Here is a 26,956-nt window from a genome sequence, read left to right as displayed (position 1 = left end):
AATGACAGTATTAGGCTACTGAATTAGGAGGCTACATCGTTGTCGTATATTAATTGATGTATTGTTATGGTAAGTTCATTTTTATATGTAGGCTATATAAAAAATCGTTTTTATTTATAAATCATTGTTTACCTAGATTAAAGCCAGGACTAATTTATGTTCTGAAGAAGAAATAAATACAGATTCGTTACAACATAAGAATGAGTAAATGATGACAGGTTTTTTTTTTTTTTTGGCTAACAATCAATCCTTTTAATGTTTGTTAATGTTAGTATTTAAATGGATTAACACAGACTCCAACAACTCTACACTCAGCTACAATCAGCTGTGTTATTATTTATAAAATTCACCTGAGCTTTTATATCAGTTGCTTTAATGCGTATATTATATTTATTTTAATACTAATACTGAGTCAATATCCATTAAAATTATCTACTTTTAATTAAATATGACGATTGGATAGAACATAGAACACCGTAAGACCATTCGTCATTATATAAGCCACGCCCCTGCAGGGGTAGCACCGTGCGCGTTCACCCATTTCTCGTGTGTAATCTTGAGCTTTCAGCAGCTTCACACTGCACGTCCTATCTCACGCGCGTCCCCGCGGCTAAACAGGTAGTCAGGACTCGCGCTCACGCATCAGTTCTGCGGTTCCATACGGGGCACGACACAGAAAAAGAGAAAGAAAGAAACAGACAGACAGGAAAGAAAAGAAAGACGGACAGCAGTGCTAAGAGAGACAGAATAAAAATACGTGAAGAGAGAGAAGTGTCGAGTGTTTCGAGAGACCGGAGTGATGACGGCGGCGGTGTTTTGCGGGGCTTTGCTGATGCTGGCCCTGGCCTCGGGCGGGGATGCTGCGGGGGAAGGAGGTATCTCGTTTGAGTACCACCGATATGAGGAGATGCGGAAAGCGCTGGTGTCCGTGTGGCTGCAGTGCCCCTCCATCACCCGCATCTACACGGTTGGGGAGAGTTACGAGGGCCGAGAGCTGCTCGTGCTGGAGATGAGCGACAACCCTGGCGTCCATGAGCCTGGTGAGAGATGATCATTAATTATGCCAGATTATAATAAAGGAAGACTGTCATAGCATTAACTAATGAAGCTCTATAGAGCAGCAGAAGCAAGCATTTTCCTTTGTGTGACATGTTTATCCATTCTACGTGAAATTAGATCAGGCCATGAATCAATAACAAATCAATAAAGGGGATTCTCAGATGACAGTCACCCTCACCCTTCCAATTAAATCCCCCATTGCTTTAAAAGTATTTCACGTTTTAACCTCTTGCAGACGACAAATTAGATTCTTAAAATGAGCAGATCTCATACTGTATGAAAGGTTCATAAACCTCTGCTCCCGTGTCCACTGAATGCCCATTGAAATTTATGATTTTAAAATTAAAAAGCTATAATGTCTTTAATATTGAAATTTTACGGGGACTGCATTAGAGACTATTTTGCATCTTCACAATGGTGCGCACTGTCTCATTTAATAATTTTGCAGTGTTTCATAAATCATCGCATGGATGTCTATCTCTGCTCGCTGTAACGCGCAGGTGCGCTTTGGTGTGTCTGCGCGCTCTCAGAGATGTGATGACAGCAGCTCACTGTGCGCGTGGACGCCATTTTGCGAAGGTTGCTGGATGAATCTGTAATTTCAGATCAATTACAGACTCAAATACACGGCTTATTGCATGGCTTCTTACCAAATAAATAAATACACATTGATTTTTATATCGTTTATATTATTTTATTAGCTTACTTGAATAGAGACTGTACTACAATGAAGGAGGTTGCCCAGATGAGGGGAACACAGTGCCTTGGACATATCAAGAAATGTCTGATTGCTGAATGTAGCTATTGACCAAACAGATTCTAGAGAGTCTTGGATTAAAATCAGTATTTTTGCTGTGCACATGCAGAGCTTTATAGTAGGCTTATACTGCCATTTTCTTAATTGTTGCACAGGTAATTAAGGTTTGAGCAATACAGGCTTAAACATGAAAGTAATATTCATATTTTCATTTAGTTTGTGCTGTGTAGGCCTGTGTAGGCTAATATGGTTTTAAATCCTTGATCCAAAGTTGTGTATACTAATTAGTTCATTTAGTGTGCTCTATTTGGATTTTGGATCTTTTCCATTTACAGTCCGGAATTAGGCTGACGGATTAAGCTAATTACTGAACACTTCATACTGAAACCATAGAGATGCATCAATTATTTAGGAGTGTTAATTTTATGATAATTTGTGTTCTGGTTCAAGTACTTGATTACTGAGACTCAGTCTAAAGTGTTTTTACATACAGTATAGCTTATCTCTGTCCATGAAACATATTTTTATACAGACCTATTAGAGTTTATTGTACAATGTCTCTTGTATCATTAGTTTCCTCAGAGATCTTCTAACTTGAATAGATAAAACAAGCACCCACCTTTACCCTAAAACTTACTTTATTCTGATTAGATTAAAGTTGTTTATTAACATTAGTAAGGCCTAATGCATTGGATAGCTAACAATAAACAATACTGTTAAAGCAGTGATCTAGGTTAATGTTGATTTCTACATTATAGCCAACTAATATATTATTAAAATTTCAAGTTGAATAAATTAATGACAAAATTTAATCATAAATATTATCATAAATAAATAAAAATATTATAAAATTAAAATAATAGAAATTTTAATAATAAAATTGTAATAATCGTAATAAATAATCTATTAAAATTAATTGTCAATTCATAATAATAATAGATTAATAAATTATGGAAAATTGTTCATTGTTATGATATTGAAAGGATTAACTAATTGAACCTTATTGTAATGTAATACCAACATTTCTGTATATGCCAGTTTAGCTATTACAGCTCATTTTCAGCTATAGTCTCTGGACATGTACAATATCTCACAGAAGTGAGTACACCCCTCACATTTTTGTAAATATTTTATTATATCTTTTCATGTGACAACACTGAAGAAATGACACTTTGCTACAATGTAAAGTAGTGAGTGTACAGCTTGTATAACAGTGTAAATTTGCTGTCCCATCAAAATAACTCAACACACAGCCATTAATGTCTAAACCGCTAGTGAGTACACCCCTAAGTGAAAATGTCCAAATTGGGCCCAAAGTGTCAATATTTTGTGTGGCCATCATTATTTTCCAGCACTGCCTTAACCCTCTTGGGCATGGAGTTTACCAGAGCTTCACAGGTTGCCACTGGAGTCCTCTTCCACTCCTCCATGACGACATCACAGAGCTGGTGGATGTTAGAGACCTTGCGCTCCTCCACCTTCTGTTTGAGGATGCCCCACAGATGCTCAATAGGGTTTAGGTACCCTCAGCTTCTTTAGCAAGGCAGTGGTCATCTTGGAGGTGTGTTTGGGGTCGTTATCATGTTGGAATACTGCCCTGCAGCCCAGTCTCCGAAGGGAGGGGATCATGCTCTGCTTCAGTATGTCACAGTACATGCTGGCATTCATGGTTCCCTCAATGAACTGTAGCTCCCCAGTGCTGGCAGCACTCATGCAGCCCCAGCCCATGACACTCCCACCACCATGCTTGACTGTAGGCAAGACACACTTGTCTTTGTACTCCTCACCTGGTTGCTGCCACACATGCTTGACACCATCTGAACCAAATAAGTTTGGTCTCATCAGATCACAGGACATGGTTCCAGTAATCCATGTCCTTAGTCTGCTTGTCTTCAGCAAACTGTTTGTGGGCTTTCTTGTGCATCATCTTTAGAAGAGGCTTCCTTCTGGGACGGCAGCCATGTAGACCAATCTGATGCAGTGTGCGGCGTATGGTCTGAGCACTGACAGGCTGACCCCCCCACCCCTCCAACCTCTGCAGCAATGCTGGTAGCACTCATACGTCTATTTCCCAAACACAACCTCTGGATATGACGCTGAGCATGTGCACTCAACTTCTTTGGTCGACCATGGTGAGGCCTTTTCTGAGTGGAACCTGTCCTGTTAAACCACTGTATGGTCTTGGCCACCATGCTGCAGCTCAGTTTCAGGGTCTTGGCAGTCTTCTTATAGCCTGTGCCGTCTTTATGTAGAGCAACAATTCTTTTTTTCAGATCCTCAGAGAGTTCTTTGCCATGAGGTGCCATGTTGAACTTCCAGTGACCAGTATGAGAGTGTAGGACCAAATCAGCTAATTAATTTATAGGGAATTATAAAGAGTCATTTAGTTTACGACCGAGCAACTGAATCATCCAGCGTTCATCTGCTCGGGCCGTAATAAGCTCTTATAGCGGATATGAATACCCACTATCGTGAAAACACTGATTAGAGCCTGGTAACTTTAAGATCGACAGTTTAAGACATTAAATTTTACAAGCACATAATACAAGACACCTTCTTTTAAAATCTACAAGAGACTTTATTTACTCTAACACAAATTAATCTAACACAAACACGCATGCACACACACACACAAAGGAAATGAGAGAGAAAGTTTTAAGAGAGAGAATGAAATGATGAGCAGGATTTCTAGCAAAATATGCAGTTCAAAAGACCTGACCTGAACGAACCATTAATCATTAATTTAATGCACCAGTTCAGTTTTAGAATCTGGAGGTACTTGCTTGTCGAGTCGACTTTAAATGGGAAACTCCTCGTCGGCGTGGAGAGGGGTTTTTCCGAGTTGATGATTTGTCTTTTCAGGTCCGGATGGTGGTTGGGTAAAAACCAATCACGTTTGAGCGTGCTAGCAAAATGAAAGGAAGTCTCTTTGTCGTGGCTGGAGTTAAAGTTGAGGCAGCAAAAGTCGTTGGTTAAACTTTGCGGCAAAACTTAGAACACGAGACTCTCAACGGAAAAGCAAGTTAATTAAAAGAAACGAAAAAGTGAGTGAAAGTTGAATGGCTTGAATGAGCTGCTTGTCTGTCCTTTGTCAGCTTAGTCTTCGTTTTGTTCTTCTTGTTACTCCACTGTTACTCGTAACCTTTCTTTGTCTTGTGATATGACTATTTAAACTTAGGTGTTTGTCCCACCTCTGTGATGAGTTCTAACCAATCAGATATCGTCTTGTTTCAAAGGTGGCTTTTCTCTGCCCCCAATCATAAAATAAGCGTTATCTCCAGTCTCTGGAATTGCCGTCTTCGGCAGAGTGTACCGTTTAGACAATTTCTATTAAATGGAATATGATACATTTTACGCAGATTTCATTCAAGCCATGATTTAAAGGAGAAGAAGAGATTAAAATGTATATCAAACACGAAATACTTTCATTCAACCATTCAATAGTTATAGAGTTACATGAGTTGTGGGTGCTCTAAAACATAACTGGTTACAGGTAGTATGTGTGGACATGATATAAAATGTATGCAGTTGAAAGATGTTTGATAAGTCCATTTCAAATTATTTGGAACACTTCGATGCAGTTTTAGTTGTAGAAACAGTCTTTGTTGGTTTTTCTGTAAAGTTAGGTCACTCAGAGAAACAGGCCTGCATTGTCTCTCTGTCTCTTTTGATTTGGAGATCAAAGACTCTTTATCTTCTGCTGACCGTTTGGTTGCTACAAATAGCTTAAGTTTGTCACCTCTCCTTCAGCCAGGAAGCATGGGTGCCATAAAAGTACCTAGAAGGGGTGGTTCTGTATATGGACTGGAGCCGAAAATTAGGTTCTCTGAGCTTGGGTTTCTGGAATTATGTTTTGAAAGAATCATCTGAATGATTCATTTTATCCGGTTCGTCCACGGTTCCTACAAGAGAGTGAGAGCGATAACACCAAATTTAACACACCTGCTCCCCGTTCACACCTGAGACCTTGTAACACTAACGAGTCACATGACACCGGGGAGAGAAAATGGCTAATTGGGCCCAATTTGGACATTTTTACTTTGGGGTGTACTTACTTTTGTGGCCAGCGGTTTAGACATTAATGGCTGTGTGTTGAGTTATTTTGAGGGGACAGCAAATTCTGTTATACAAAAACACTGTTATACAAGCTGTACACTCACTACTTTACATTGTAGCAAAGTGTCATTTCTTCAGTTTTGTCACATGAAAAGATATAATAAAATATTTACAAAAATGTGAGGGGTGTACTCACTTCTGTGAGATCTGTATTTATTTATATATGTATTTTGATTTAATCATGTATCGGATTTCTATTACTGACACATTAAAGGGTTAGTTCACCTAAAAATGAAATTTCTGTCATTAATTACCCTCATGTCGTCACAAACCCGTAAGACCTTCATTCATCTTCGGAACACAAATTAAGATATTTTTGATGAAATTCGTGAGCTTTCTGGCCTCTCTATACACAGTAATGTCATAAATTTCAAGGCCCAAAAAGGTAGTAAAGACATTGTTAAAATAGTCCATGTGACTACAGTGGTTCAAACGTAATGTTATTCAAACCTAATAATGTATAGAGAAGAAATTAAGTCATTATTTTTGTTTTGTTTTTGCGCACAAAAAGTATTCTCGTCGCTTCATAACATTAAGGTTGAACCACTGCAGTCACGTTGACTATTTTATTAATGTCTTTACTACACCTTTCTGTGCCTTGCAAGTGGTGGTTAAATTGCTGTCTATGGAGGAGTCAGAGATCTCCCGGATTTCATCAAAAATACCTTAATTTGTGTTCTGAAGAAGAACGAAGGTCTTACAGGCTTAAAAATACATGAGGGTCAGTAATTAATGACAGAAATTTCATTTTTGAGTGAACTTAACGTTTAAGTTTATCTGTTGACTAAGTATAGCTGATTCGCAGTCTTGTGCAATTTGTGCTGATGTGGAGTTCTGTGTGTATATGTGTGTGAAAGAGAGTAAAGGAACAAATGTGTTCATTTGTGTTTTTGTGTGTATGAGTGTGAGCAGTAGGAGGAAGAGCCTTTATCCTAAAGGTATGGCCCCTTTTCCTTAAATAGTATGGTTGGCTCTCTGTATGTGTGTTTGCGTAGATATGACTCATTGCATTAAGTCTTTTATTGCTACCAGATGAGTTTCCAGCACCACCCACACCCTGTAGCTACGGGCAACCAGCTGCACCTCAGCAGCAGCGTACAGATGCGAGAGAATGGGATATCAAAGAGAGGCCCCATCGTCAGGCTGCTCTGCGTCGGGTGCTGTTAGTTTTGAGTGTTACGGCTGGGCAGAAATAGCTGTTGCCCTGGAGACAGATCAGCTTAGCACCATGAGCCATGCGCTTCCCTGTGCTCAGTCAGATGAGGAAGAGGATGAGTAGAAGAATTAGCGTGCAGTGCCGTCTGCCACGGGGGCTGGGACGTGCTGAGAAACAGGCCATCTGGTGCTCTGCTGAGTGAGCATGTGACAACACCTATATCAGATACACACATTCATCCATTAGCTTGCCGAATATGTTTGATAAGATCTGGCCTCACTGTCTTCTTTCAAGCCTTTTAAACAGATCAAGTGTGTTGTATAGTTCCATTATGCACTTTCCACAATGGTATTCCATTACATTTGAAAGCATTAGAGAGACACATCCTGTGGTTTTTGTTGTGATAAAGCATAATATCATACAAAAATAGTTACATAATCCACTGAATTGCAGTCATTTTAGTAAAAATAATATAATTTATAATTATTAATTGCATGATTCCCCCCCCCCCCCCCCCCCCCCCCATATAAATACATTTGTAAAATGCAAGATGTAACAGTCTTCACACATGATGACAAATAATTATTTTTAAACCTATTGTAGTGTTTAGTGCATTCTTCAAACTCAAACCCATTCATCCTGTTGCTCAAGGTACTGTAAGAAAAAAGAAAAAAAAATTATATATATATATATATATATATACATATGCCGATACGCTGCTGCGAGTAAGACATAGTGCTGCTGCACAAATAGCATATATCAATAACCCATAGCAGATCTATACAGGTGGAGCTGGGGAAGGTGGAGGGTTTTAGAGGAACTCGGAAGCGTGCTGCAAACTGCTATAGTGAATGTAACCAGCCATTTAATGTGTGAGCAACAAGCTCATTGGCTGCAGACATGGACCATTCAGCTTGTGCCAGTAGTTAACGCTATAATTATAACAGCTTGCGTTAAGGACCCATCAGCCAGCATTTTATGACTGAACTATATATATATATATATATATATATATATATATATATATATGTACTGTATTTGAGCAGTATCACACAAGTCTCCTACGGACTCAAATAGTAAAATAAATGCTATGTTTATATATGAGTCACTTACACTATATTGCCAAAAGTTTTGGGACGCCTGCCTTTATGTGCACATGAACTTTAATGACATCCCATTCCTAATCCGTAGGGTTTAATATGGAGTTGGCCCACCCTTTACAGCTATAACAGCTTTAACTCTTCTGGGAAGGCTTTCCACAAGGTTTAGGAGTGTGTTTATGGGAATTTTTGACCATTCTTCTAGAAGCGCATTTGTGAGGTCAGACAGTGATGTTGCGAGAAGGCCTAGCTCACAGTCTCCGCTCTAATTCATCCCAAAGGTGTTCTATTGGGTTGAGGTCAGGACTCTGTGCAGGTCAGACAAGTTCCTCCACACCAAACTCGCTCATCCATGTCTTTATGGACCTTGCCTTGTGCACTGGTGCGCAGTCATGTTGGCACAGGAAGGGGCCATCCCCAAACTGTTCCCACAAAGTTGGGAGCATGAAATTGTCCAAAATGTCTTGGTATGCTGAAGCATTAAGAGTTCCTTTCACTGGAACTAAGGGGCCAAGCCCAACCCCTGAAAAACAACCCCACACCATAATCCCCCCTCCACGAAACTTTACACTTGGCACAATGCAGTCAGGCTAGTACCGTTCTCCTGGCAACCGCCAAACCCTGACTCATCTATCTGATTCCCAGACAGAGAAGCTTGATTTGTCACTCCAGAGAACACGTCTCCACTGCTCTAGAGTCCAGTGGCAGCGTGCTTTACACCACTGCATCCGACACTTTGCATTGCACTTGGTGATGTAAGGCTTTGAAGCTCTCTATGCACTGTTCTTGAGCTAATCTGAAGGCCACACGAAGTTTGGAGGTCTGTAGCTATTGACTCTGCAGAAAGTTTGCGACTTCTGCGCACTGTGCGCCTCAGCATGCGCTGACCCCGCTTTGTGATTTTACGTGGCCTACCACTTCGTGGCTGAGTTGCTGTTGTTCCCAATTGCTTCCACTTTGTTATGATACCACTAACAGTTGACCGTGGAATATTTAGTAGTAAGGAAATTTCACGAATGGACGTATTGCACGCGGTAGTATGGACTAGCGAGTTTATTTGCAACTGTGTACCCATTCTGGCATAGTTTAAATATAATTTAATACATCTAATTTGTTTCAAATTTATTTAAATATTTAAATGCATAGTTCACCCCAGATTTTGTCATAATTTACTCACCCTCATGTATGAATATAATTTCTTTTGTGTGAACTATTCTCTGAATTTTGAAAATATGAATAGAATATAAAGCAATTAATTTAGTTTGCCCTCCTGCGGTTGACAATCAACATTTCCTGAAAGGTTCCTCTTTTTACTCAAAAAAAAAAAAAAGATATTTGTGGAAAGTGTCATATATTAATTCTATTTTTTCCCATTGTATTGTACATATTTATTGTCCAGAAAAATAAGAGCCTAACTGAAGCAAGCAAAGCTCTTTTTCTTTTGTGTAGGTTCGTGATGAAAGTGGTATCTTCCAGTGAGCGAAAGTTCATTAATAATACATCCTAGAGGGATTCCACATCTGTTCTCTCTCCTTCTCTTTTTATGGTTCACATCATCAGTTTTAGGAGATCATTAGTTAAATTAGAACTACAGTTTAGTCTTTGAACAATGTACAGCATTCTATTTGTAAATCAAACTTTTTTTAAAAATAATTTTTATCTCCCCCTGTCCCCCATACAACCATCTTCTCTGCAGCGATATTGTTGTTATGTCATAAATGGCCTGACCGTTTGTGAAATATGCGTGTGTTTCCACTGCAGAAGTGTGCTGAATCAATTACCTTGAATTAATGGTCTCCTTTGGTCAACATAGCCATGGAAACCAGCGTGTCTCTGACGTTTCTGGTACTGTTTGTCCATGTCTTTAAGAGGTAATAGACTTGCATCAAGAGCACACATTTCCTGACTGAATTGAACTGATGGATTCACGGATGGATGGGTTTAGTAGAATGGACATAATATAAGAAAGGATTGAATCAAAGCTAAATGTACAATACAGAATAATTAATCATTTTTATATCTGAGGTTTCAAATGTGATGTTTGAGGTTATAGAGTCGAAGAGAGTCTTTCATGTTATGTAAAGTGATAATGTGAGTTTTTGTTGTCATGTGGTCAGATGAGGATCGGAAAGATTATAATAAAATCCCTTTCCCCCTTCCTCATTCTTTTCCTCTCATGAAGATGAGACAGCAGTTTCTGCTAAGTCACTGCATTTCTCATCTTTGGTCGCTCTGTTCTCTCAATGTGTGTCTCTCAGGTCAAAACAGAGCAAGGGAGAGAGATCGTGAAAGGGCAGCAGGAGGAGTTCCAGTAAACATACTGTGCTAGAGTGAAATAAGAGTTGTTCAAATCAAATCTTCATTCTGAGAAAGAAAGAAATACACTTTAAGCACTTGATAATTTTGCAATAATTAATAGCAACAAACTTGCTGTTAAACATATCTTTATTGAATTGTTAAATTTTAATATTAAAATGATCAAATCAAATAGAAAGTGTGTCTTGATGCCTTTAAGTTACGTTTCAGACATAATTTGGTTATTTACTTTGAATATTGTCCCTCCAATTTTTAAAATAAACCATTGTTGATGCTCCGAATTTCAAAAACCCACTCACTCCTCATTCTGCTTCCATTCTGCACTGATCACATATATTAGGCTGCGTTTACACTGGCACAAAAAATCAGATTTTTTTGCTTGCATGTGACACAGATCGGAATTTGTTACACACGTGTAAACACAAAAATCCGCACGAGATCCGATTTTTTTTTGCATCCGATCTGAGCCATTTCCAAATGTGGTTTTAAATCAGACACATATCCGATCTTTGGACATGCGACCTACGTCTAAACACGCATATCTGATTCCCCTTGGAATTCCAAGCCACCACAAGGCGAAGGCGGCACGTTTGCTCACTAAAGTTAATGTATTATGAAGCAGACGTGCCTGTATGCACTTGCACTGAAAATTCGCAGCTTTATTATTGAGGTGGGAACTTTATATGTCTATCTATTTTTCCTAGAAAGAAATTGCGCACACGCGCACACACACATTCAGCAGCTGAATATTCATTTAAGAGACCGCCGTGTTTTTTTTTTTTTTTTTATAAGCCAAAAGCTTTACTGGGCAGGCTACTCTCTCTCTCTCTCTCTCTCCCTCGCTCGCTCGAATTCATTAAAAAAAAATGTAATCTTACCTGCTACTTTATTTCACAGCAGAATTCTAACTAATGACTGTAGATAAAATAACAAACACAAATTACCTTTATTTTCAGGTCTATATCCGTTCAGTCAGATTTCACGCTGCAAAACATCCATGACACTGACAGCTGTTAACTTATCCATTCTGACAGGTAATCGTGGCCACCCGACTTGAAATATATAAATAATTTCAATAGCACGGCCATTCAAAAACGAGGGTCTACCATGTGCAGGTAAAACTATCAATGACAATCATTTTGGGGCGGGAAGTAATCTAAACACAAATATCGGATACCAATCACGTCTAAAATGAATGTAAACACACTGGCCAAAAAATCATATATGGTCAAAAGATCGGATCTGTGCATTAAGACTTGCAGTGTAAATGCAGCCTGACTTGGTTTTGGAACAGCACTTGGTCAGTACGATTAGAAGACTGGAACTACCTTTTAACTGTATATTAAATATTACTTGAGCGAAACTCATGCTGATCTATTCGTATTAAAAAAAAGACTAGATCACTGCTGTGGCATAAAATATCTTTAGTGCATAATATTATGAAATCTAAATGCACTTGATGCAAATTCAGCAAAGATGCATTAAATTGATCAATATGGGCAAAAAAAAAGACATTTATAATGTTATAAGATTTATCTATTTCAGTTTTCTATTATAAACTTTCTATTTATCAAAGTATCCTGAAAAAAATATCACAGATTGCACAAAAAATATTAAGCAGCACAACGGTTTTCCCAAATCCTTAAGATCTTCGTTTATTAATTCAGAACACAATTTAAGATATTTTTGATATATGAAGTTCTATGTCAGAACGCAGGCTCGGTATTTGCCGACGCTGTTCATGTGAATACCACGACGCATGCGTGTGATGCTGATACTGATTTTCATTTTTGGGTGAACTAACCCTTTAACTCCATACAACATCAACAGCCCTAATGTTTATATTTATTTCACTGTGAGACCCAATTTACATTTACATTTGTTTTTGAAAGAATTATGATCTGTTTTATAAGTTTGTCTGTGACTTTGAATATTTATTCAAGAAGTTTATTTGAGGCAGATAGTTGCAATTAAGCATGATATTCTTGCATGTTTACCAAACCTTTGATGAACGCTGATTTCTTACCCATGTCACTTAAATTACATTTAGATACTCTTAGACTGTTATAGATTTGTCTTAAAAACAGATGTGAGCATACACAAATCACAAAGCTATGTCCAAGAAACAGAATCCTGTGTCTTCAAATGTTTGTGTTCATAAGGAATTGTCCTTAAGGAGGTTACAGTTCTTCTCTTTCTATTGACATATATTTTCTTTGTAAGAAAGAGAAGAGAGAGGGATAAAGGGAGGTAGGAGACCGATACAAAGAGTGGAAAGATGAGATGGGTATGGTCTTGATGTTACAGAATATGTTTAGAGAGAGAGAGGTGATGTAGGCTGTATGGCGTTGAAATGTGTTATTTTACCCTTTTTGTTTGGCTGTTTCGTTGATAGATTAGCAGTTTTCCGGTCCCTCTTGCCCGCACCTCACCTCATCTGTACAGCAGATGATTTCCTCATCACTGCTATCAAGACATTTTTGCTTTGTTTGGATCAGACACAAATATGTAACTGTTTCATAAGAAAGAGAAGAGAAGTTTGTTCTTCACAATCTGTAGGATTTCACACTTTTGGTGTTTGTCTCTGATAAGAATCTTTCGCCCACCTGATGGGAGTAGGGGTGTAAAAACTGTTTAGACAATTAAAATTTAATTTACTGTAATACCCAATGTATTACATATTAATTTATGTAAAATACTAGACAATTATCAGTTTGACTGATACTTTTACTGTCACGGATGTGTATATATTAGCAGATGCTCATCCAGAGGGTTGAAATTTTCATTTTTTAAATTTTAAATTTTTTTTAAATCAGATTTTTTTAGTAGATGAAGGTTAATATTACACCAGAGTGCAAATTATCTCTCCAGTTATGTTTGTTCCTTCAGCATATTTTGGAAAATAATTATAACTCGTACCAAAACAACTTTTGTTCAAAATGTTGCTGCCTTTGATTTTATTTATATTTATTTAAATTTAATTGATATATATTTTATCTCTAGGTTGTTGATTAAATGTTAACATGAATGACAAATCATAAAAAGTCATAGATTCAGTCTTGATAGTAGATTTTATCTTAGATGTGAGGTCAAGGGCAATTGAATTTGGAACACCATTTATTGCATTATTATACTCCTTATTCTTTCTTAGCTGATATATATATATATATATATATATATATATATATATATATATATATATATAAAACACTTAATGAAAGTTACACAGCGCATCCTGTCATATATGTTTTAAAGGGGACCTATTATGCCCCCTTTTACAAGATGTAAAATCAGAGTGTGTATGTGAAGTTTTAGCTCAAAATACCCCACAGATAATTTTTTATAGCATGTTAAAATTGCCACTTTTGAGGGTTGAGCAAAAACGCGCGGTTTCAGTGTGTGCCCTTTAAATGCAAATGAGCTGCTGCGCTCAGCCAAAAGAGGGCGGAGCTTCAAGAGCTCGTTCTCCCCTGTCAGGATTCAGTCAGGAGTCAGGACTCACTATAATGTCAGAAACTGCGAATATATGCTGCATGGAGATAGAACAGGTATAGTTTAATTACGGTTATAACTTATATTGTCGTCTTGTTTTTATCCACTATATTAGTCCAAGCCAGTTAACCTATGAGATTTATAACGTTTATTGTACTTCACACAAAATATGAAGCGTCTGTTTTCACTCTAGAAAATCACTGTAAGAGCTTAAACACAGTGCAAGTGTGCATTAAAATATTATCCATAAACTCTCTCTCTCTCTCTCTCTCTCTCTCTCTCTCTCTCTCTTGCATTATCATCAAGATACACAGCGAAGTACACAGAAACACTAGTTACAACTAACAGTAAACAAATATATAAAGACCTTATGCCTTTTCGGGTGGTGCTTAATAAACTGGTAAACTTTATATCCGTAAATCAACTCCGATGAACTGTAATAAAGTGCTCACACCTTCATTACTGATGTATCCAGTATCACTCTGGAGGCTGTATGTTTTGTATTGTCCCTTTGTATTGACATTCGTTCTCAAAGCAGTCTGGAGTGAAATGATTCGCGCAGACATAAACAAATTTCGGTAGAGCTGAGGGAGCATTTTCTTTGAAAACAAAATGAATCCACCTCGTCTTCAGCGGCTCAGATTTAGGGAGTAAATGGAGAGAGCTATGTGGATTAATCCATCCAGCTACAGAACACCTAAAATGCTTGGGAGACATTCTCGTCAGTGCAGTAATGGCGGACTGTAAAACTGGCTGTAAACTCGCTCAGGGCGGTTCTATGTTAAAACGCCAGTGTCTGTCAACATTAGTGGGTGGGGCCTGTGGCTAAAGTGACGTCACATTGCCAGGGATCTGGAAACGGCTTGTTCTGAGACACTGCTTATGATTTATGGGGATTAAAAAAAAAGGTGGTTGGATTTTTATCATTATAGGGTGGCTGTGTACACACACTGCCAACACACATTTATTGCCAAACACCATGCAAAAGTGAATTTTGCATAATAGGTCCCCTTTAAAAAAAAAAAACAAATCAAAACAGTAAACACTTTCACTTTCTGTCTCTCAATCTCTCACTCTCTTTTTCTCACCCACCCACCCATATACTCACTTGCGCACACACACATATCACATTCAGACGCATATTTCCTGTGGACAGGCCTGGGAATACTTTGCTTTGACTTTAACATCTGTGAAAGAGTTTGGTAGTAATTTCATTTTGAAGTAGCTGGAGCTTCAAAGGCTGGTTGTAAATGTGACAGGGACATACATCCTTATTTAGGAGCCTGAACACACACACACACTGTGGATATTCCACACATGCTTCTCTTTAATTGCGAGATGTAGAATATTTAGATGTTCAGGGGAGGCAGTGAAATAGACGGCTATAAAAAGGCCAGAGCCTGCAAGGACCCCTGCTGAATAAAACAGTGCTTCCATCTGCTTCCAATCTGTGTGCATTGCAAGCAAATGTGCATTCAATACTGTATGCCTTTGTTTTCTTGCTTAACTGGTGTGTTGGGTTTTCTAAACAGGTCTGTCCAATGTAAACATCTATATCAGAGCCCATGCCCTATATAAGGTGCTTATATAATGTTTACCACGCAATGGCACATGTTTGCATGTTGTGTGTTTGTAAGCTCTTTATCACAACAAATAGTCAGTATCGTGTGCTTATCTAGCAGAATAGTTCTCAGAAACTCATGTTTTTGAGATTACCAAAGAAAAAACTTCAAGTGTCCTTTCCTGGCCTCTGATTATTTGTGCTTTTGTTACCTGAGGGTTGAAATGTGTTTGCCTATGTTCAATTCTTAGGGAGGGTTTAAATGGGTCAGGGCATTGTGTAAAAGTACAGAGGATTCTGGAAAGCTCCAAGGATATTACCTGAGCCTATGTTTGCACTGGTTTTAGACAGGTATACTGTATAGACCTGTTGGTTAAATCTACCTCTATCCAGTGTCTTTATACATGCACATATTTTACTATACACTACTGTTCAAAAGTGTGGGGTTCTTGCTGAATAAATTAATTTCTCTGAACTTTTGAATGGTAGTGTATATGCAGTCTAAACTAATTCCTAATTTGTTTTTTTTTTTAAATGTCTAGATAGTATTATACAAGGCACATTGACATAAATATACATATTTATTGAAGTACTCAGAGAGTTATGCTTTATGCTAATCTTTTGATAGAGGGAAACAAGATACATTTTTAGTTTAAACATTATTTATTCTTTAGACATTCCTCTTTAAATGCAATAAGTATCAGCTGTGTGCAAAGTGAACCACATTTGGTTTTCGATCACTGAAATCGGGTAAAATTCAACCATTTGAACATGCAGCTGCTTTGAGATCCCCATATATATGGGACTGAACTATATAGAGCTTTGAAAATGAAGATTTCAAAAGGAAAGTTTATTAAGAATGAGAATCTAGAAGGACATTAAGATATCTTGAATACTTTTAGAGTTACAGGCACACAAACTTTGGAAAAGGAATATTTATAGAGCTCAGATATGTATGTTCTATGCTATTGTGTTGATAGAAAAACACTAGATACATTTCTAGTTTCAACATGATTTGTTATTCACATATTTTTGACCACTGAAAATGTGCAATTTACCAATTTACTCATGGAGCTGCATTAAGTTGAGCCGTGGTATTAAGGACCCGCCCACACTCCCGCAGAATTGTTTAGTACAGTTTACTGCAGAACAACTCATTATGTCGGTGTGAAATAAACAGTTTTTGAAATGTAATTAAAGTTAAAGCTCCAATCTCCTCCTGAAAATGTTTTAGTGACTACTTTGCTCAGAGAAGCTGTCAATCATGACGTCACACCCCTGTTTTTATAGCATCAAATAACTAACTAAACCCAAAGTTATTTTAAAAAAAAAAGAAAGAAAGAAAAAGAACACTTGAACTTACATCAGCGTGATAAAAACTACATAAAATGACCGAAACCATCTTTGGAAAAAAAAAATTTTTTACGTGTAATTTAATTGTTTATTTTGTCTCACATCCCATTAAATTACATGAAGAGGGCGGGGTTTATGACCTATACCGGGACCAACCACCTGGGGGCATTCGAGACGCTTGGGCTTCACTTTTCAGGACTTGTGCGGCACACTTGGGTTGCATTAAGTTCAGTATTTGCAAATAAAACTGTTGCAGGAATACACCTCTGCCCTTTATCTTTATATACTATATGCACATTTATTATATTAATAAAACCAACAGACTGCTCTCTGCAAAAAAAAAAAAAAACGATTGAATGTTCATGAATATAGGTTTACTATAGGTTTGAAATGGATATTTGTGCTTGGTGTGAATATACCTTTATGCATATATTTTTCAGCTGCACTTGTGTTCACAAATATTCACTGACATATGTATCTGAAAACATTTGATAAGTCATGTATGGTTTCTCTAATTACTACTCCATCTGTTTAGTCAATCCAGCATTATGGATGTTATGCAGATTAATGTTCTCTCTCTCTCTCTCTCTCTCTCTCTCTCTCTCTCTCTCTCTCTCTCTCTCTCTCTCTCTCTGTCTGTCTTTCTCGTTGTTTGTGTGTTGATCTTGACATCTGGCTAGGTATACTTGGAGGAATAATTCTCCGTAAATCCACAACCTAGACAAGAATCACTCTATAAACAAAGGGAGACCAAGGTCATAAAGTAAACAAATAAGACCATGTCTTGAGTATGGGGCCGGTTTTTTGAAAGGGTACAGAAGAGAACATCAAATAACCAAGAGGAAGTCCCAACATCTCATGTAAAATGAATAGAAAATAAAATAGCTCATAAAATATTTAGTTTGACCTCCTGGGGTAGAAATGAATTTTTCAGGCCCTATTTTTGGAAATAGACAAGTATATTAAAATATTCTTTAATTATGTAGATATTTTAAATATCTGTCCTTGTTGCGTTGATTTTTGATGGTAGTATTTTTGAGTAATTTTGAAATGGTTGACTTTTTATTTTATGATTTGCAGTGTTGTTTTTTTCTGATATTTATTGAATGTAATGCAATTGAACTTAGGTTAAAGTTTAAGGTCAGTGTTTATGTTTCTCTCTATAGGCCTGAGTATACTTCATTTTTTAACGTGTATGCTAGTGTACGTGCACAGTTGAACGCGCAAAAAAAAAGTATACTTCATTTGACTCGTACGCATGCACAGGCATTCGACACATGCACAGTTTTGCGCAGTCTCTCGCCACGAGTTACAACCCATGTAAACATCTTTGTATTCTTTCATGCTAGAGTTGTACAAATGAGGGTACTTTCTTAACTCTTTGCACAATCTCTCGTCTATGTAGGCCTCCAATGTCGCTGGAGCTTGCATGCGTTCCAGTCTGTTCTGTTTATGCAGTTTTTCTTTGACTACCTTGTGAATTGACGCCCCCAGGGCATGGTTGCCACCTTGTGGAAAGCGACCTGCGCATACCAAGACGCGCAGTTACAAAAATCCGGCGGTGCGCATACAGTGCGCGCATACTCTTCTGACAAAACTGTACACTGACCCTCACGTACGCGTAAATAGTGAACTATATTTTGGACTTATGTGTGACTCTCTCTATTCGTTCTAACCCAGTACCAAGATAATAAAATGTATGTAAAAACAGCTAAATTATTGACAAAGACATTCAATATGATCTGTTGCTAAGATGGTGTTGATGTTGTTTTTGTCTAACTATTTGAGCATGCAACTCAAATAGTACAGTTCACTTAATTAAGATAAAGCTTAAAATAACTGGCAAAGCATCATTTAGTTGTTATTTGTGTGAGTTAATGTGTATACAGTGTCATGTCATTAACTGTGTCTGTTTTTTTGTGTGACAGGTGAGCCGGAGTTTAAGTACATTGGCAACATGCACGGTAATGAGGCCGTGGGCAGAGAGCTGCTCATCTATCTGGCTCAGTATCTCTGTAATGAGTACCAGGAGGGCAACGACACCATTATCGACCTGATCCACTCCACACGCATTCACATCATGCCCTCCATGAATCCTGACGGCTTTGAGAAAGCAGCCTCACAGGTAAACACACACACACACACACACACATCTTACACAATAAAAGAGAAGAATGCAGAACGCAGTTGTATCTCTTCATAAATTGGATATGATGGACAGAATCATATTTAGAACTATGAAACAAGACAGATGACCGTATTCTGCTGCTAATATATATGTATTGTCATACGACTTTTACAGTAAGCCCTGGTTGTACAGTATTTTGAGTTTTCAGGTATCACCAAGGGGTTGACTAGTCTGATCTTCAACATCTTTTAGCAGATAGTTGTTTTGGCAGAATGCAGGGGTGCTGATTTCATAACACTTCACTGTGGTTTACCACATCCTTCTGCCGCCTGTACTCAAACAAGTGTGGGCTTTGACATTTCAAGGAACATTTGACATATTTTATACATGAGGGCCCTGTACATTTGTTAAGGGGAAACCAAGAGATTATTAAACACCTCACTGGGATGTGGTTTACCACACTGCTTTACTGCTTCAGCTGTAATAAATGTCTATGCTGACCACACAGCAAACATGTGTCATCTCTCTGGGCTTTTGTGATCATTTCAGAGGTGGATGGAAAGTCCTGTCCTGGCAACTATGAGCATAAGGGTCGCATTTTTTTAGGAATTGTACATTGAAAAAAAACAAAAACATTTTACTAGAAAATGATTTGAGTAGGACAGAGAGGATGACAGAGGTCACAGATAGGGTATAGGCTTTCCGTTTATTTAAATAGCACTTATAAAACAGCCACACGACTGACCAAAGTGCTGTACAAAGGATCAGACAAAAGACATAAAGGCTTGTGTCAGTGATATGGGGTTTATTTGTACGTTAAAACAGTTGTAATGGTTGTATTGCATTCAGACTTCCTCCTTCAGCCAAGCTCACTTTAGAAGACTCTGGCATTTCCTGTAGTGTCTGCAAAATGACAAGCAACCTAAGTGATTTCCTCCACACAACAGTTTGAAACTTATCTCAGTATCTCAGTCTCCGTATCTCAGTCTGTTTCATCAGTGTGTTATGTCAGACCTTCTAAAAAAAAAACAACTTTAATCCAAATGTTTTGATGTTTTGATGGTCTCCCAAACTGGCCAGGCTGGTCTGTTGGCTGGTTTTAGATGTGTTGTGAGCACTTTTTAGCTTGTCAGGCTGGAAGACTGGCTGGTCACCTGTCTAAACCAGCTGAATACTATATTTACCAGTTTGGGAGATGTGCTAAACAAGCTATATATATATATATATATATATATATATATATATAGTAGATATAATATTTGTATTCAGCAAAGATGCATTAAATTAATTAGACAGTAACACAGTAAGGACATTTATCAAAAAAGTGCTGTTCTTTCTATTCATCAAGGAATCCTGAAAAAAAAAAAAAAATCATGCTTTTAGGCAAAAAAAAAGAAAAAAAAAAGTTTTTAACATTGATAATAATAATAAATGTTTCTTGAGCACCAAATCAGCATATTAGAATGATTTCTGAAGGATAATATGACACTGAAGACTGGAGTAATGATGCCAAAAAAAAAGTATGCATAAATATTCTTTTAAAAAAACATAAGTGTAAGAATAACATACATGTTTGGGGAATGTTTCATGTTTTTTTTTTTTTTTTATAGAGAACTTGTTTATTTAAGTCATGTTTTTAATGATTGTGATAATTCTGCTAATGGTATCATTATTATAATATATATTTGTGCAGCCTGGTGAGATGAAGGACTGGTTTGTGGGCCGCAGCAATGCTCAGGGGATTGATCTGAACCGCAACTTTCCAGATCTTGATCGCATCGTCTACATGAACGAAAGAGAGGGAGGAGCCAACAACCACCTCCTGAAAAACATGAAGAAAGCTGTGGATGAAAACACCAAGGTGGGCTATTTGTCAGAAATTGCAGCATGGTATTAGTAGTGTTACACATCTAGGAACAGAATCAGTGGTTTTTGGGCTGGTAAAAAGAACCTGTGTATGTTACAGCTTGCACCAGAAACTAAGGCTGTCGTTCACTGGATTATGGACATTCCATTTGTCCTGTCAGCCAATCTGCATGGAGGAGACGTGGTGGCCAACTACCCATATGATGAGACACGCAGTGGTGAGAAACCACACTTGTACACAAAACAACAATCACATACAGACTTATGCAGAATATACAGTATATACTATTATTCTTAAATTGAGCTTATATAATATAATATAATATAATATAATATAATTCAAACATTTGTGGTCAGTAAGATTTTTTTTTAAAAAGAAGCCATCCTAGGTGTATATGACTGTTTTCTTTCTGATGAACACAATCTGAGATATATTAACACAATATATTAACGCAATGTCAGTTACACTTTTTTTCGTAAGTTGAATACGGAAAGCCTTCTGGTGGTAGCTAGATATTTTACTTTATAACTTGATAAATATGGATATTTTTCTTACACAAATGCATCGCTTCACTTCAGAAGGCCTTTATTAACCCCTCGGAGCCATGTGGAGTATGTTTATAATGGATGGATGCACTTTCTCGAGCTTCAAACTCGCTGGTCCCGCTCACTGCCATTATAAACCTTGGATGCATCAGGATATTTATTAATAGATGACCTGACGTTACACATAGGATTAAACCAGTAACTTTTATCATGAAATTTGATTGGGTAATGAAGGGGTAATGATAGAACTGTCTCCTTTCTGTTTGTCCATCAGGTTCTACTCATGAATACAGTGCTAGTCCAGATGATCTGGTGTTTAAGAGTTTGGCTAAAGCCTACTCCAGCTATAACCCAGTGATGTCTGACTCAAACCGGCCACCATGCCGCAAGAATGATGATGACTCCAGCTTCAAAGAGGGCATCACTAATGGAGGAGCCTGGTACAGTGTGCCTGGAGGTACAATGCACAGCTTCAAAAATCACTCATCTGGTGTCTGTACTAATTGTGCTGTACATCTGAACATCTGTATAGGAGTTCATATGGTTAATACCATTTATTTTACTTCTAGGTCTCTTGTTCAGTTACCTAGAAATAGGTATACCCAGAATCTTAAATATTCCATTTCAGCTTTTCAAAATCGTAAATCTTTAACAATTTCCACATTAAAATGGTTAATTATTATATAGTTGTATACAATACAAATAATTTGTTATTACATTTTTTAAAATGCCAGATTTTCATTTTGATCCCACTGTATATATGGCAGAATCTGATTTCACCAAGTGCAATATGTTCCTGTATCAACATCTTTGGTGATCCTGTAACAACATTCCAATTAACCAATCAGATCTGAGGCACAACTTTAAAATGTATGTCAAGTTGAGGCTTACAACCAGGGTTAGGTGCTTCTACATCAGTGTTGTTAACCTATCATTTCCCTCTGATTTTAGGGATAACTTATGGGTAGGGTTAGGTTTACAGGTAGGGATATGGTTAGCATTACAATTTCAGACAGGAATGTTGTTCCAGGTTCAACAAAATACGTTAACCCATGAACACATCTAACTCTGCAAAATCAGGACATTTGTATATGCGATGCAGTGGGTTAATGTGCATCCTCAGGACATTGCCTGATGTATATCTTCTGTGTGTGTTTTTTTTTTTTTTTTTTTTTAAAAAGCAGAAGGTTTAATACCAGATTCAAAGGAAACTAACAAATGTTTTTAAATGGATAAACTTTTCAAGATGGAGGTATATTATACGTTTACAGCTTTATTTATTTGGAAGGAAACTTGGAAATTCCTAGTAATGCAATGAAAATGGCATGTCAAAAGCTGGCTATCAAATTTTAGAGATTTGTGGGCTTTCAAATTTGTGGCAGCAGTTTGGGGAAGGCCTGATAGCATCTTTGGGATAAATTGGAACACCAACTGCAAGCATCACCCAACACCAGTTCCTGACCATGCGGATGTTCTTTCAAATCCCCACAGCCATGTATCAAATTGTAGTGGAACAAATTCTTGGAAGAGTGGAAGCTTTTATAGCAGCAAAGGGGGATTAATGCAGATGGTTTTGAAATTAAATGTGCAACAAGCACATATGAGTGGGTCTTTGGGTTTCTTGTGCATGTGTTTTGGCCATGTTGTGCATGTTAGCTAAAAATAAAAAAAAATTACCAAGAAAAATGGCACTCACTGTTAGTTGCCAACCCTTGATCTTTCTTTTTTCTCTCTGTCAGGTATGCAGGACTTCAACTATCTGAGCAGTAATTGCTTTGAGATCACTCTGGAGTTGAGCTGTGATAAGTTTCCTCCTGAGGACACACTCAAGCAGTACTGGGACCAGAACCGCAACTCACTTGTCAACTACATAGAGCAGGTACACCTGAATCCTTTGCTTTCACATGCCTGGTGCTGACAGGAAGAGAGACTTGTTTTGTTCTCTGTAAAGCTCAGACTCATGATGAGTCAAGATAAGAAGGGAGCAGTTTCATCCCTTTTGATCTCTCGTGTCCTTCACAGGTTCATAGAGGAGTAGCAGGATTTGTTCATGATCTCCAGGGGAACCCCATCTCAAATGCTTCTATTTCTGTTGAAGGAATCGACCACGATATCACCACAGGTACACACACACACACACACACACACACAGCAATTTAATATTAATTTAAAGGCTATGCACCACTAGCATCATTAAATAGAATGTATAACTATGTACCGTATATATTTCATTAAATCTTTTTTTGTATGTATGTGTGTATACATTTATAAATGTTTCATAATTGGTTAATTTTGCGACATTGAACTTGACTTGAGCTGAATAATGACACTATTAGAGTTGCTTTACTGCTGATATTAATGTTGTTTCATAATTGATTAATTCTGCAACATTAACACTTACTTTCCTGGTTATTACTGTAAAGCTACTTTGAAACATTTACCCCTGGTTTTACAAACAAGGCTTAAGCTAGTCCTAGACTAAAATGCATGTTTTAGCTGTTTTAACTGAAAGCAACTTGCACTGACATAACTTAAAATATGGTGCACATCAGTAATGTTTTTTCTAAGGCACATTTATAAAAACTACTTAAATGTCCTAACTGAACTAAGGCCTTATCCTGGCTTAGGCTAAGCCCTGTCTGTGAAACCAGGCTATTATTATTATTATATACTGTAATTTAAAGGGTTAGTTCACCCAAAAATGAAAATTATGTCATAAATTACTCACCTTCATGTCGTTCTACACCCGTAAGACCTTCGTTCATCTTCAGAACACAAATTAAGATATTTTTGATGAAATCCGATGGTTCAGTGAGGCCTGCATTGCCAGCAAGATTACTTTTGACTTTCAGATGCCCAGAAAGGTACTAAAACATATTTTTTGTGCACCAAAAAAACAAAATAACGACTTTTCAACAATATCTAGTGATGGGCGATTTCAAAACACCGCTTCATGAAGCTTCGAAGCTTTACTAATCTTTTGTTTCGAGTCAGTGGTTCGGAGTCACATGATTTCAGTAAACGAGGCTTCGTTACGTCAGAAGTGTTTAGAAATTTCAATATTTCACATGACTTTGGCAGTTTGATACGTGATCCAAACCACTGATTCGAAACAAAAGATTCGTAAAGCTTCGAAGCAGTGTTTTGAAATCGGCCATCACTAGAAATTGTTGAAAAGTCATTATTTTGTTTTTTTGGCGCACAAAAAGTATTCTCGTCGCATCATAACATTAAGATTGAACCACTGTTCTGAATATGAACGAAGGTCTTACGGGTGTAGAACAACATATATATCAGAAAAAAACACATTTTGCCTTTATGACATGAACTCTACAACCTAGTTAGGTTTCTATTGAAAACATGTGTGTAGGTCTGCCCTCTTGTGGCCATTTTTTTGCCACTTTTGGAAGTAAAATTTCAAATGTAAATCACTCTTATTATTTTTTTCTTTAGCTAAGGATGGCGATTACTGGCGCTTGTTGGCTCCTGGTAACTACAAAGTATCAGCATCTGCTCCTGGGTACCTCACTGTGGTCAAGAAAGTTGCTGTTCCCCACAGCCCTGCTACACGGGTAAACACAGACCCTCTTTTCTCTTACTCTTCTCATAATATTTCATGTCTTTTTCTCATGTCATGTCTTTTACTCATGTCTTCTCAATCTCAGCTGGATTTTGAGCTGGAGTCGCTGGAAGAGAGGAAGGAGGAAGAGAAGGAGGAACTCATGGATTGGTGGAAGATGATGTCAGAGACGCTCAACTTCTAACTGACCTGAAGCAGAGGCCGTCTGAAACAAAAATATTTATTGTTGTCATATGTGTGTGCTCATAAACTTTTCAGTCCAAGAACATAATTCAGTTTTTTTGCTTTGTTTCGATTGTTTTATGTTAGAGGCACTACATCTGATCATATTTACAGTACAACAGCCATATGCACATTAAACAATTCATACATATCGACAAAGACAACCAGTGGTAGAGCTGAGCTAAGTATCTGCATATATGGTTATCCTTGTAAATATGGATGAATACATATATTTCCACTAAATGAAATGCTGTGTGAAGTGCCCTCTAAAGTACAGCTGATCCTATTGCAGGGTTTTTGCAATTTTGATCAACCTGGTAATTGTTATTTTAGAGCACTGTGTTTCATCTGCCTGTGTTTCCTGCAGGCATGCAAAGGTAATTACATGAACACACAGAAAAGAAACATGCATAACACAGACAGTCGATATTGTGGAGGCAATGGACTGATCTATTTCTCTTTTGTAACATTGTGTTTTACATTGATATTGTGAGATTCTTTTGTAGCTATGGTCACCAATTACACCAACCAATCAGAGAGCACTGTGTTGTGATGAATGTACGTGTCGGCAATGAATATTACTATTTATTCTGATTATGACTGAAGCCAATGTAGACAGCACTCATTTACACCTGATCACAAGTCTGTTTCTGTTCAAACACTGTCCTGTTGGTTTAAATAATATTATGCTTGATGTTTTGAATGGGAGTGCTTTTGATAAACCTTTTTCATTTATTAATGCTTTAATAATAACAACTTTGAATATCATATCCAGACAATTGTTCAGATGAAAAGAAAATGGAAGAGGTTATCAATTGAACTCCTATCTTATGTTATAAGAACTATATAGGAAATTAAAAAATTATGAACATATGATAGATAATAGCTATAAATCTGTATTATCTATGTTTGTAAAGCAGAGAGTTTCATTTTAGATCATACAACAGCAGATTTTAATGGCACAAGCTAAACAAACAGAAGTTTATTTAGATCTGATGGTTTTATAATCTATACCAAAATGCACAATTGTGCCCAATGAAGTACTATCTGCAGTCTTTATTGAACGTTCTGTAATATATTGTCTTTTTTGTCTGTTTCAGTATCTTTATAATTAGTGTTTTTCTGTAATATGAAATGGCACATGTTAATGCTAAATCAATCACCATTATGATCAAGTCTATAATCCTGCATTCAGAATTCCTCATTTATCCAACTGATTTGGGAAATTTCATGCACATTCAAATTAAACAAATTAAAGCTTAAACTTTCAATATTAATGTCATAAAATGGCATTTCAAGCCAGCTTATATATATATATATTTCTCTTTTGAGACTTCAGTGGTATGTCTTGTATATGAATGTAATGACGGTTTAATTGAATGACGCAATTCGCAACCAAAATAAACTTCCCTTTCTGTTGTCAGTCTTCCTGTTTTTCTTGTCTTTCTAAACCTTTCTGAATTTGTCTGTCTGAATAGCTGCAAATACTAACATTTATGGTATTAAAATGAATGTAAGTAAGACAGGACTGCAGTAGTAAGCAAAATTACAAATGGAAATAAAATACATGATGGAAATATATAACAAGCATGATATATCTAAATGTCTCCGGTCCTGACCTTCTTGACTGTATACAGTATACAGTGATGGTCAGAATTATTGGCACCCTTGGTAAATATGATCAAAGATGACTGTAAAAGTAAA

The 26,956-nt window shown here is 37.2% G+C and overlaps 1 protein-coding gene across 1 annotated transcript; it reads left to right on the top strand.

Moving 5' to 3' along the window:
• Positions 1 to 544: 544 nt before the first annotated feature.
• Positions 545 to 26,675, top strand: cpe (carboxypeptidase E). The gene is made up of 9 exons (XM_051905299.1): positions 545 to 1,040; positions 18,839 to 19,035; positions 20,732 to 20,899; positions 21,005 to 21,122; positions 21,725 to 21,907; positions 23,190 to 23,329; positions 23,473 to 23,572; positions 24,904 to 25,022; positions 25,116 to 26,675. The coding sequence occupies exons 1-9, from the start codon at positions 800 to 802 to the stop codon at positions 25,212 to 25,214; spliced, it is 1,365 nt and encodes a 454-aa protein (XP_051761259.1). The 5' UTR covers positions 545 to 799; the 3' UTR covers positions 25,215 to 26,675.
• The last annotated feature ends 281 nt before the right edge of the window (positions 26,676 to 26,956 follow it).

This window comes from Ctenopharyngodon idella, chromosome 1 (assembly GCF_019924925.1).
Source record: "Ctenopharyngodon idella isolate HZGC_01 chromosome 1, HZGC01, whole genome shotgun sequence".
In the NCBI taxonomy this organism is placed as follows: domain Eukaryota; kingdom Metazoa; phylum Chordata; class Actinopteri; order Cypriniformes; family Xenocyprididae; genus Ctenopharyngodon; species Ctenopharyngodon idella.
The sequence above is the reverse complement of the archived record's forward strand: the minus strand, read 5'-3'. Positions and strand labels throughout refer to the sequence as shown.

What these genes read in the sequence shown, in the direction of transcription:
- cpe (XM_051905299.1), top strand. Translation starts at nt 800, where the DNA reads ATGACGGCGGCGGTGTTTTGCGGGGCTTTGCTGATGCTGGCCCTGGCC. An exon ending in CCCTGGCGTCCATGAGCCTG is followed by an intron (nt 1,041 to 18,838) that starts GTGAGAGATGAT and finishes TTTGTGTGACAG; the next exon opens with GTGAGCCGGAGTTTAAGTAC. An exon ending in TTGTCAACTACATAGAGCAG is followed by an intron (nt 23,330 to 23,472) that starts GTACACCTGAAT and finishes TGTCCTTCACAG; the next exon opens with GTTCATAGAGGAGTAGCAGG.